General features: G+C 55.6%; 1 protein-coding gene across 1 annotated transcript in view; it reads left to right on the top strand.

The window, feature by feature from the left end:
* The window catches only part of GNAO1 (G protein subunit alpha o1), a 143,402-nt gene that overhangs the window by 117,909 nt on the left and 12,349 nt on the right, over positions 1 to 13,144 (top strand). Inside the window, exon 4 of the mRNA XM_006190098.3 lies at positions 8,714 to 8,874. Within this exon, the coding sequence (XP_006190160.1) occupies positions 8,714 to 8,874 (161 nt within the window). The remainder of the gene's footprint in view (positions 1 to 8,713; positions 8,875 to 13,144) is intronic.

The following is a 13,144-nucleotide window of genomic DNA, read 5'->3' on the forward strand; positions in this document are numbered from 1 at the left end:
GAGTGGGCCCCTCTTCCCACCACTGCCCCCAGCTCTGTGAGGCCCAGCTGCAGAGAGGAAGGGAGGGGCGCCCCCAGTGTGTGGGAGGGAACACAACCGCTGCCTTTCCCCAGGTGCACGGAGGTGGCGGGGGGGGGGGGGGGGCGCAGGAGCTGGCATGGGTCTGCAGTTAGGAAGTGCCAGAATGTGCCCCCTGCCATTCTCCATCTGCTGAAATTGCAGTACCCAGGCTGGGCCTCCAGCCACGGGGGTCTCTCTGCCCCTTTCCCTTGAGGAACAGGGTCCACAACCTATGAAAGGCAGCTATGCCCACTGGGCCTGACCCTGCCCTGCTTCGTCTTGTGGGCTGGGCTTGTCCCGCTGGCTCTCCCTTTCCCGTTGGTCTGTGCACTCCTGCCCCCTGGTGGGAGCTGGGGCAACTGCAGTGCACAGGGCGGGGCGGGGTGGGGCAGGATGGAGACTTCCGGCAACTAGAGAACTGGGGTGGGCTGTGTGTGTGTACAGGCACAGACTAACACTTCACTTGGCCTAAAAGATTAGAGAAGGAGGAAAACTCTGAAAGATCCAAAGCAGCTCCTCAAACAGAAGGGGTTATTATTATAATTACTATGATTATTGTTATCAAGATTATCATGTTTGCCTGAGAAGTCTTGTACAAAGCAGGCTCATTTTATGTCAGCTTGTTGTTTGTGTCTCAGGGACCTCATCTTTGCTTATAATAACTAGCATCTGCAGGGCTCTTTATGTTGCAAAGCTGTGTCACATTGATTTAGCCTCTTTAATCTGCACAAACAACCCTGTGAGGTGGGAACTAGTAAGACAGCAGAGGCCCAGAGAGGTTCAGTGGTCTGTCCCAGGATTTGAACCTGGGCCCCCTGACTGAAAATTCCTATTCACTTCCCCACCAGATCCTTTGCATCTCACCTCTCAGATGGAAAAGGCTTTTTCTCATATTTTGGCTCAAGCCCCTTTGCTGCTGATTGTTTATTGAAAAGTCCACATTGTCCAGAAGAGCAAGGAAGAGTTGTGAGGTGCTTCCTGTGCAGTTGACCGTCCCAGTTTTGGATGATTAGGATACCGGGTCACTTGCGAGTTCCTGCAGTGTCTGGCATGTGAACAGAAATGTGTGTTGTTCATCACCAGTGGCTCAGCCAGGCTGATGCCAGCTTCCATTGGTCACCACTCACCCCACCATCACCCCCTATGTGGCTCAGGGTAGGCAGGCACCAGCCGCGTCTCCTAGATGGGTGAGCAGGAGATGCTAAGCATGAGAAGCTAGTGCAGGGGGCTGTCTGCGGCCCAGCAGGTGGGCATCTGGGCAGGCAGGCATGCAGGGCCATGGCTGGGCCCTGGGAGCCCACATCCCTCCTCACAGTATGGATTCTAGCTCCAAGGACCAGATGGCTGACTGGAGATAATTTTCTAGAAGTAGAGCCCCTCCCCCCGGATGCCAGCAGCAGCAGCACATGTCCTCAGGGCAGGAGGCCCTGGCCTGTGTGCCGCAGTGAGGGAGCCCTGGGTACTGCCAGTTCAGGGGAGCAGCTGTCCCTGTCACCACCCTGGGAACCCTGCTCCCAAGCAATGGCCCAGGGCAGTCCACTTCTGGAAGGCAACCTGTGCCGAGCTCCCCACCCCACGCACTCTCCATGTCCTTCCTCTCCCTGCCCACCCCTTTCTCCAGATTCTCAAGGATATGGTTTCCATAGAGGGTTCTCCAGAATCATGGGGTTTTCCAAAAGTGTCTCACCTCAACCTAGAGCAGCTTCAGGCCATTTACACATCAACGTTCATATGTCAACATTAAGATATTTAACCAGAAAGGTTGTACTGGCTATGTTGAAAAGAAATGTTAATGCTGGTTCTGAATCATTGATGTGGCGAAAAGAATCATGCAGGTGTCCCTGAGGGTCACAGCCTCTCCTGATCCTAAACTTTAAGAATGGCATCTTGCCTGCAATTCACACTCAGAAATGCATAGTCCCAGCTCTGCCCTTAAATGCCTCCCCCTTTCCCGTGACCCTGCCCCCAGCACCCCGAGGCCGGGCAGGTGGGCCTTCTCATCTCTTCCTGGTCCCCAGGCAGCTGAAGAGGCAGGGCAGCCGCACAGCCCACTCCTCAGGCCGCCCCTGTGCTCTGTCTGCTGCATGACAGTCCTGTGAAGAAAATGACGATACTGTCAGCCCATTTCTCAGGGGAGGACCCCGAGCCTCAGAGAGAGTAAGGCCCTACTCAAGCTGGCAGCCCGGTTCTAGGTGGTGCCTGAGCCCCTAGAAGGCTGTCTGGAGCAGGACAGGAAACCCAAGGCAGGAGTGACCACAGGGAACCATCAGAAAAGGAGTGACCCATGGGGGATGGGGTGGCATGGGAACTGGACGTTAAAGCACGAGCAGCCCCAGCAGGTGGAGAACAGTGGCCGGGGAGGGGTGGGCGTTCTGGGCTCTTCTTAACTGCAGGCTCGTGTCCGCTGGGCCCGTGCACCTGGGAAAGGCAGCGGCTGTGTTCCCTCCCACACACACGGAGCGCCCCTCCCTCTGCAGCTGGGCTCACGGCTCTGGGGGCAGTGGTGGGAAGAGGGGACAGGGCCTGCTTCCCTGGCCATGGGCTGGCAGATGGCTCCCTACAAGTGACTCTCAGTAGAAGAGGCCCCCCCTCAGGGGCATTTTGGACATTCATGAGGTGTTTTTGTCAGTGGTACTAGCCAGGGCACAATAGGCACTTAGTGGCTAGGGGCTGGGCACAATGGTTTGTGACAGTGGCACACAATGAAGACTGTCCTCCACCCACTCAACCGTGCAGGGCTCTGCTGGACACCGTGTCAGTGAACAGCCTCCCTAAACTTTTTGCAGGACTATCTCCAGAAGCCCACCAGATGGCCTCTAGTGTCCAGCATGTGACCACAGCACATCTGGCGCCTCCCCCCACAGGAAACGTAGTGCAGCATGTGGACTTGTGCATGTGCCAAGGGCATGGCCCAGACAGGAAGAAAGGAGGGGAGTCAGTTGCCAGAGAAACTGTGTGGGCCACGGTAATGGGAGGGGTCTGCCCGGAGGAGGTAAGCCTGATGTTGGCCTCGGCATACCAGGAGGTGTGACAGTCAGGACTCTGGGGTGCACGTGCAAAGATAAACCAGCCAAACAAATACATGTCCTCAGCTGGATTAAGAAAAAGTCAGAGGATTGATTGACTAAGGCAACTGGAAATCCAGAGGCTGCAGGCATGGCTGGATCCAGGTGTTGATGTTATTGTGACTCGGGGTACCTCCGCCTCTCAGCAGCTCTTTCCTCAGTGATAGCTCCACATTCAGGTGGGCCCTTCCTTTGAGAGTCTCTCTTTCCTAATAGTTTCTACAAGTGTCCTGGGCTGGTTGGGTTAGTCTAATTTGACAAATTTGGATTCTTTTTCCACCCCAAACTGTTCACTAAGGACAGCAGGGTGGACTGACCAGGCCCAGACCATGTCTGCAACCATAAGACAGAGTCAGCCCCACCCAAACTGCTCAGAATGAGTTAGGGAAGAGTGTTTTCCTTCAGGGAAGCTGAGGCTCTTGTGCCAGAAAAGGAGGGAATGGAAGCCGCATGGTGGAGAGGGTAGCCGTGCAGCAGGAAAGGATGGAGCAGACCAGGTGGGAGCAGGCCCTTCACTGCCACCTCGGAGCTGGTCACTGCCACCAGCAGGAGCATAGGGTGTGTTTTCTACAGAAGTTCGCCCCAGCATCCTCCACAGAGTAAAACTCCATGTGTCAGACCTGGTGTGTCTGCCCCTGGGTACCTGCACGGCTTTGCCATCCCTCATGTTGCCAGGAGAGCTGCGCGTGCCCGACCAGCTGTAGGGGCTAAAGTGAAGGGAAAGGTGCTGGAAAATGCCCCCAACCACTGGCCCAGGAGGAGACCTGGACAGGAAGGTCAGGCCCAGTGTGAGCCCCATCCCCCAGGTCCCCGAAGGCAGGAAGATAAAGGGACAAGGGCCTCCTCTGGCTCTACTAATTGCTTGTTAAGCTTGACCCCCACGAGGCTGGCCCAGCCTGGCACCTGCCACAGCCCTCCAGGGCATATTAGTCAGGCCCCTCCTTCCTGCCGAGCCTCACCCTTCCCACCTTCCTTCTTACCTCTCTTCTGCACCTTTGCTCAGAGGGCTGGGCTGGACACAGTGTCTGAAATGCAAGTCCAGGGCTGTTGGCTGGAGCACAGTAGAGGTTAACCTTGGGTCCAAGCTCTCCTCCTTAGTAGCTGTGTGACCTTGAGCAAGTTACCTCGCCTCTGAGCCTCAGTCTCCCCATCTATTAAATAGGATGGCTACCTGGGAGAGCTGCTGCCATGGTTAAACTAAACACAGATGTTGTTGAAATGGACAAGATGAGAAGAGTTAGGAGATAGGAACGGTGGAGTGAGAAATCGGGGCCGTGCCTGATAGTAAAATACCAATGTTGCTGAGCACCAACTATGTACAAAGCATTGTGCCAGACCCGGCTTAAAAATCAGGAGACTGTCCCTGCCCTGAGGAACAGGCACATACAGCACCAGCGGTGACATGGCGTGGTTGGTGCACGGTGGGGGCAGACTCTGCCAGGGGGCATGGAGGAGGCTTCCCTGAGGAAGTGACATGAAATCCAGGGGAGCCAAGGGAAGGATGATCTGGGCAGATGCAGCACCCTGAGGTAAGATGACCCTGGCTTGCTTGGGGAACAGAAGGAAAGGCTTTATACTCTCAGAGACCCATGAAAGAGGAAAGATGGGAGGAGATTAGGACGGAGAGGTAGGCAGGGACCTTGGAAGCCAAGGTAAGGAGTTTGGAATTTACGTATAATGGAAAGCTATTGAAAGGGTTCAAACAAGTAGAATTATTTCGTCCATTAGGATTAGGTTTGACTGTGAATATCTGAGACCTAGAGAATAGTGATTTAAATGAGATAGAAGTTTAACTTAAATGTTTTCTAAAAAAGAAAAGTCCAGAAGATATGAAGTGTCCACAGAGTTGTCAAGGACCTGACTGTTTTTAGATCACTGCTCTAGTGTCCCTACCGTGTAGACATTGTCTTCATGATCAAAGTTGACTGCTAGAGCTCCAGCCATCACATCCAAGTTCTAAGCTTCAGGAAGGAGGAAGTGAAAGATGAAGGGCTCATCTTCTGTTTAAAAAGACTTTCCCATAGGCCTTACTATACTTTGGCTTACTTCTTAATGGGTAGAACTGGTCACACAGTCACATCTTTGCCGCAAGGAAAATTAGGAAATATAGTCTTTAAGCTGGATATCAGTGCGCCCAGTTAAAAAATTGGGGGTTCTTTTTCTCCAATCTCCTGCTGGCTACTGTACAGAAAACAGATTGAAGAAACGCAAGAGGGAGGCAAGGAGCCCTTGGGAAGGGACTAGGGCAGCCAGGGAAAGACAGTGGTGGCTTGGATTCAGGGATGTGCAAGAGGAGATGGGGATAAGTGGACTGATTGAAAACAGATTTGAGGGAAAAACTGACAAGGCACTGGACATTGGGAGGGAAGCAGCAAACCAAGAATGACTGCTCATCTTTGAGCCTGAGCAGTTGAGCCAATGGTAGGACCAGACACTGAGCTGGGGAAGACAGGAGAGAAACAGCACAGGTGGACGGAGAGGTGTCGCCAGCACAGGACCTCGCCCCCCGCCACCACCATACCCTGGGGATGAGCTGAAGCCGGGAGGACAGCTCCAGGCCCCAGTGTGTCCACTAGAGGATTCCCAGGACATCATGCAGGCCAGCTTTCCCCCAAAACATGCATGACATCCCCCTGGAGTGGGATTCCCAAGATTCTAGGTCGTGCACAGAGGAGCACAGAGTGGCTTTGTGGGGGCCCATGGTTTCTAAACCACACCTTTGAGTGGCATGGCTGAGGCATAACGCGACTCTAGGGTGCTCAGATTGGAGTGTCTCTCTCCCCCAGCAGGAAGTCTTGCCCTGCTCACCCTTCAGGTCCTGACTCCCGTTGCACAGATCTGGCAGAAACCCTGAAGTTGGGGACCAAAGGAGGAAGTTTGGGAAACTTTGACCAGGTTTATCACATTCGTTCCATGGATGGGAAGCAGGCTGACTTCCCAGGTCACCCAGGCACACGGGGAGCAGCATCAGCAGGTAGGCCCTGACTCACAGGCCTGTTTTTAGCCCCAGGTGGAGGCACCACCCCTGCTCACCCACCCCTGCCTTCCTGAGTCACCGCCTGCCTAGGGCACCCAGGGCCCAGGCCCCAGGGCCAGCTTTCCCCCAGGGGAGGCTTAGATGCTGAAGAAACTCATCTCCAAGATGGGGCAGGGCCCAGGCTCTGCTGGTGGGCAGCCCTCCATGTCAGCTGTAGGCTTGGGGATCCGAGGGCTGGGTCTTTGGGACACTGTCCCTAGGAGCTGGATCGGGGCTAGCGTTGTGGGCGTGGCCTGCTGGCCTCTAAGCCGGTGGTGGCTTCCTTCCCAGGCCAGGCAGTGGGGAGGGGGCACCGCTGCCAGGACTTCCCTGTCCACTGTCTGCAGTAGACAGCTTGTGGCACACAAATAGCTACTTAGCTGGACAGCTTGATTCTGGAGACGTCCCCACAGAAGGCTTTGGCCCCACACACCTTTGTGCGGACTCTTTTGTCAGCCCTGAGTCTTCCAGGTGTTGGCCTTGTTTCCTTTGTCTCTCCCCCACCCCAAAGTACACCTGCACATTTCCAGCACCTCCTGCCCACTTCCTGAACCACGTGCCACGGGCTGAGGAATCTGTCTCTCTGGCTCAGTTTAAGGGCTGGGGAGAAGAGGGAGGTTGAAAGACCTTGAGAGTAGAGTAACCGTCTGGTAATAACTATTGTGCCCATAAAGAAAAGACCCCGATTCTGGAGGGCACGTGAGGTCAGGGAGATAGTGGGCCTGGTGCATCCCATTCCCAGCCCCAGCCGGGGCCTCCGTCTCACCCTGGGCTCCCACCTGGACAGGCTGAAACTGGAGGGAAGGAGGCTGGAGGAGGGGTCCCGGGAGTGCTGGCACTAACTGCCCAGCCCAAGTGGGCCCACACCCGCCCAGCTCCTTGGATCCGCATCCCCCAGTGTTCTGTGTCTCATCTGGGGCCTGGTGTGTGCAAGGGTTCAGGCCACACAGAGGGCGAGGGGGCCTGAACACCTTGACTCTTTCCTGCTTCTTTCTGGTAGCTTTATACTTAGGAGCTTCTCCAGGAGTGAGACATGGGTCTTGGTGATACCCATGTCTTGGACAGTAACACTGACAGTGACCACTACGCTGTCTAGCTATCGCCACACCGGTGCCGTCTAACAAACCTCCTCTAACTCAGCCACTTAGCAGCAATCATTTCTTTTCATGGGGCAGGGGTCAGCTAGGGTCAGAGACCCAGATGGGCTCGACTCTGCTCTGTGCATCCCCCATCCTCTTCCTGGGATGAAGCAGAGAGCCTGGGCATGTTCATGGTGACGGTAGAGGCCCAGGAGGTCTTAGAGGAAAACGCAAGGCCTCTGAATGGCTGGGTGTGGAACCAGCACCCTGCTGCTCCCACATCTTTCTGAGGACTGAGTGCCTACACTCCCAGTCAAGGAGAGAGGAAATACATTCTGCCTCTAGCAGGGAAATACTGCAAACACACAGGGCAGAGGACGTGGACACAGGCCGGGGAGCTCTCAGGCCCACAAATGCAGTCTCCTGCCGCTCCCTAGTGAGGTGATTGTGAAATTCTGAGGAAACAGTGTGCGTGTGCAAGGTGCTGGTGGTGGCCCATGACTTCTCCAAGAGCCTCTGAGTCTCCCTGGTTTCAGTGTGACATGTATTTGATTGTAGTCTTCGAGGATGGTGTGTGCAAGGGGCCAGGCCACACAGAGGGCGAGGGGGCCTGAACACCCTGACTCTTTCCTGCTTCTGCTGCTTTTGGTATCCAAGATGAGGGGAAGGGGGACAATACATACTAATTACGGGGCACTTGCATGCAATTTCAGTGGTGTCTCAGCCTACCCGTGTGTGCCTTAAGCAGATTACACCCCACAGACAAAGGAGGAGGGGGAAGGAGGCAGGAAAAGGGTGATCTGTCTCATTATTCACCTCTTTACCCTTCCTCCATTTAACCAGGCCTGGGCCTCCCCTGCTCCCCGGAAAAGGTGGGCCATAGGTCAAGGGCAAATAAGTAAATAAAATTTAATAAAATTAAGTTTTAACTTTGAGCCCTCCAAGGGGACTAGGCCCTTGAGATTTAATATGAGGGCTTTTCACCACATGCACTAACCAGAGAACCAGCCTCCTCCCTCCCCGACCCTTGAGGTGCCATTCCCCTGGGCCCAGTCCCTCAGGTAAGTGGAATTCTCAAGTAACCGAAACACCCCTCCCCTGATGTCGCCCAGTTCTAGGGACTTCGCTCCACTTGGGTCAACAGTATAGAAAATTATAACGTTAGCCAAGAACATTAACTTTTTTCCCCAAATGAACACTATGCCAAACCTGAGTTTTCAAAACAGACGAAAGCAGAGCCGCCTGGTTGAGCCAGAGGGTGGAGACAGAGGCCCTGCCAGCCGCCTCCTGCTTCAGAGCGCGTGCGCCAGGAGACCCCGCAGCCCTCGTCCCCCTGGGGCCCTGGGAGGCCAGACTGCACTGCGTCCAGGGACACTGGGGGGTTGGGGTTCAGCTAGCGGGCCCCTGCTCCTGACCAGGCCTGGAGCTGAGCCGTTGTCCCAGTGCCCTGTGCCCACCAAGGCCTCAAAGCCGCCGTCTGTCTCTCCTCACAGGCCGATGCCAAGATGGTGTGCGACGTGGTAAGTCGGATGGAAGACACGGAGCCCTTCTCCCCAGAGCTGCTGTCCGCCATGATGCGACTCTGGGGCGACTCCGGGATCCAGGAGTGCTTCAACAGATCCCGGGAGTATCAGCTCAACGACTCTGCCAAATAGTGAGTGTTCCAGGCTGGAGGGAGGCCGTGAGCAGGGCAGTGATGCGGGTGTGGGAGGGGATGGGGGCCAGTGGGGCAGGGAGGCATCCTTGGCTGAGGTCGGAGCTTCTTTGAGATGTTCTGCCTCGGGTGTCAGGAAGGCAGGAGATGAGGCCAGGGAGGTGCAGGGCCCGAGACAGCTGACAACGGTGCTCCCAGCCAGCCAGGGGCCGTCACCCACTTGCTCTGGAGAGGGCCTGGCCCTTTGGAAGAAAGGTTTGCAGTGTAGCAACTTTTTTTTTCCCTGGAGAACCCTTGACCCCATGAGTAAAATCAAGAGCCACGTAGACAGAAAATAACTTACATGGTGCCATTGTGTCGAAGGTTACCTGCCTTTGGCCCTTAGATCAGAGTCTCCAGACCCCTGGGAGTGGTCCACAGTGGTCAGCACGTATCTTCTGCCTCAGAGACGTTGGGATTGCGCCCTAGCTTTCAGGAAAAGCACTCATTGTTACAGTCTTGTGCCCCAGTTTTCAGAGGGAGCCTCTGGGCTTAAACCCCCTATCTTAGGTTGCGTATGTACTGATCTGTTCAGCCTCCTCACCAGTACTTCTCAGCCAGGAACACTTTGTCCCCAGCAGACACTGGCAATGTATGGAGACGTTTTTTGGTTGTTCTGACTAAGGTGGTGCTACTGGCAGGTAGAGTCCAGGGATGCTGCTGAACCTCCTACAGACACATCATTCTGTCCTCTATAACAGAGAATTGTCTGACCCAAAATGTCAGTAGTGCCAAGAATAAGAAACGCTGATCTACACAGTGCCGATACCGGGGAGACTGGGGCCAAGAAAACAGCATTCGCTAATGGGCATGGGGAAATTGCCATTGGCCGTGATGACAGCCAACAAACCAGGGACTTGTCTTCCCATTTTGCACACCTAGACTGCCCACAGGGCAGATGCATAGGTCCTGTGAGTCCCAGGTGGTAGGGATCCTGTCCCCAGCCCCTGATGGGCCCGCAGGACACCTAGATGGACATCTGAACACCCAGAGGTTCAGATCCACACCCTTCTCTCCCCCTACCCCCAGCCATTCAGACCTGGAGAGAGTCTCCCCTTCCTCTCCCCTCCCCCCTGCTGGGCCCAAGTCCAAGGCCTTCCCGTCCCACCACTACTCTCAGGGCTCCTCAGGGCATCAAATCATGCCCACCACTTACATTTTTACCACTTAGCTAATTATAATATGAATCCATTGGAAAAAAATTTTTAGACAATACAGAAAAGTATAAAATTAATAGTGAACTCCTCCTCCAGGCCTGTCCTTCTCCCACCGTTAGCTGTCTCCATTTGTTTGTCCCAGTGCTGTCCAGAAAAATCTGACCCTCCAACTCTGAGTAGAATTTAATGGCCTCCAGCTGTGAAAGCTGAGGACTTCACCTTCCTTGCTCCCTTCCTTCCTCCACTCCGCCCCACTCCCACCCCCAGTTTGGAGGGATTATTTTTAGTTCTTCTGGTGGTTACCTTTATAACTTCAAGTGAGAAACTTGAGTCAGGATCCGCCAACTCCCCCCCAGGTGAGCTAAGGGGACCCGCCTGCCTTCTCTCTGTCCCTCTGGGACAGGGCTCTGTGGAGGCAAGGGTGGACCCACAGGCAGGATAGGAAGGACCATAAGCACTTTCTGGTCCAGAGTTGCTTTGCTGTTGTTGTTTTAGCACCTAAATCTCATCTTCGGACAAAAGCTGGGACCCAAAGTATGAAACAGTTAAAAGTAGATTTGTGGTGACGGGGGAGAAGGAAACTCATAGGGCCACCCTCTGGCACCGTTCCAGGGGGCGCCACTTACATCCTAGGCTGTGAATGGCTCCCCAGGGCCCAGGACCCTGTCAGCTTCCATCCCTGCCCAGTCCCTGGGGCCACCTGTCCTCACATGTGACCAGTGAGACTCCAGGGCTCAGGGCACCCAGGGGGATGGCTTTGCTGCTGGGGGTGCACCCAGGGCTAGTAAACACGGCTGGCTCTCCTCTCTCCCCCTGAATGATGGCTCTGAGACAGGTCCCAGAAACCCAGAAACCTGAGCACATCCCAGCAGGGGCTGTAAAAGGTAGTTCCTTGGTTTGGTAGGATTGTTTTTTCCTGGACCCAGCTCCCCGCTGAAGGTCAGTGCTGCTGGGTGAGTTGTCCTCTCCTGCCCGTCTCTCTCGAGCCCACCAGCTCAGGCCTCCCCGCCTGCACCCACTGAGGCAGCCCACGGCGAGGGTCCCCCAGGCTCAGGGCCCTGTGTCTCAGCAGCCCTGGAACTCTTCTCTTGGCACTGCAGCTCCGAGGCTCCCAGGCCTCAGCCTTCCTCAGACCCCTCTCTGCTTCCTGCCTGTCCCTTGTCTGGGGTCCTCAGATTTCTTCCTGTCCATGCAGAGTGCCCTGTGATCTCCAGGCTTGTCGCCTTAAATTCCCCATATTTCCGGACAATCTCAAAGGTATATTGCCAGCCTCACCTTCCCTCCAGAGTTCTGCCTACTCAGTGTCCATTTGGACATCTCAACGCATCTCAAATTAATATGTGCCAACCCAGCTCCTGGCTCCTGCCCTGCCTCCACACATGCTCCGCCTCCACCCTTCTTCCTCCCACCAAGTGCAGCCTCCTTCTGCCATGAGGAGGCGGCTTAACTGGCTCTTCCTCCCACATCCCCTTCCCATCCTCTGTGTGGCCACCACCACCACTGTCATGTGACTGCCCTCTCCTCTCACCAGTTGGTTGGGTGATTGCGCCAACCTCTCGCAGGTCTCCTGGCTCCCCCTCCACCTTTGTGCAGTCTCGCCTGCCTGCTCCTGCCCCACGTGCTTCCTGCTTCACCACTCCAGTTCAACACCTGCACCCCAGGCTCCTCCTCCACTGCAGGTGTGGACTCAGTGCCCCCCCATCCTTCTTCAGGACCGTGAGAGGCTCACCCCTCACTCCCTTCAGTGTCCACTTGAATGTCACCATGCCTAAGAAGCCTTCCCCAACCACCCAATATCAAATAGCAGCCACCAACAGGCCTCCCCGCTTACCAATAGCCTGATTCTTTCCTCCTGACACTTAACCAACTCCTGACATGTTATTACAGCTTACTTAATTGTTAATTATCTTGTGTACACACACACACACACACACACACACACACACAGGAACACAGGCTCTGGGTTGGTGAGGCCTGTCCCCCGCCCCTACCCAGCAACCAGGACAGTCGGTAGACAGTGCACATGACAGGTGCACAGTCCACTTTGCTCACCCTACCCTCCCATGGCCATCTCCCTGCGTGAGGCTCAGCCAGCACAGAGAGCTGGAGGGCCAGGTGGTCTGTCTAAAGGAGGGTTCTCCAGCTGGGATGGGAGCCAAGACTAGAGGCTCCCAGCTCTGGTGTCCAGCTGGAGACGACAGGAGGAGGCTCCTTTTGAAACCAGCACAACTCCTAAGCAGAGGCAGGGGAAGTAGAGGAAGAGGCACACACAGAGGAGTTTGGAGGATTGGGAAGGGCTGGGAGGGGCTCCTCCAGGCTGAGACCAGAACCTGCCCAGACAACCACGGCCTGGAGAGGAGGACCTAAGGCGGCCAGAGCTTCTGGGTCTGCTCGGCAGCCTCAACCCATCTCCTTCCACAGGAGGCCTGTTTAAAGGCACAGGCTCTGGAGCCAGGCGGACCTGGGCTTGAGGCCTAGTGGTGTGGCTCCAAACATACCCTCCCTGAGCCTGGGAACCCACCGTGGGCTTCATTTCCTTAGGAAGAATTTTCATAAGGATTCGAGGCAGGCCTGGGTTATTGGTTTACCAGTGGACACCCTGCTTGGTGAAGGCATCTGCCCTTCCCAGCCCTGTAGACGTCCGCAAGCTGGGGAGCCAGCCCCACAGCAGCTCCTGGGGCAAGTGTTGATGAAGTGCGTCCCCTCCACGTGCAACCTGGGACCCCACGTCGTGCCATGACTCAGCCCTTGGGGCTGCTCCCGTGGGCTGTGTGCGGCACAGGGATGGATGGCCTGGCTGGCTGTGTGAATCACTGCATCTTCCTGCCAGCCTGGCCCAGCTCCCTCCTTCCTGGTTTCCTGGATCCCAGCCTGCTTTAGGGCGCACGCCTAACCCATACAGACCCCTCAAGCCCCTCCCGGCATGTGGTCTGGCAGGCAAACTGCAGAGGCCTGGTCTGTCTCCAGAGCCAGTGGTGGCATGGGAGGGGCCATGATGTCCAAGGCCTGGGTCCCAGCAAGGCCCAGCCCCTGCCTGACTGTGTGACCTCTGGGCCTCCCCTCCAGGAGTATCA

The sequence above is a fragment of the Camelus ferus genome, chromosome 9 (assembly GCF_009834535.1).
Source record: "Camelus ferus isolate YT-003-E chromosome 9, BCGSAC_Cfer_1.0, whole genome shotgun sequence".
Lineage (NCBI taxonomy): Eukaryota > Metazoa > Chordata > Mammalia > Artiodactyla > Camelidae > Camelus > Camelus ferus.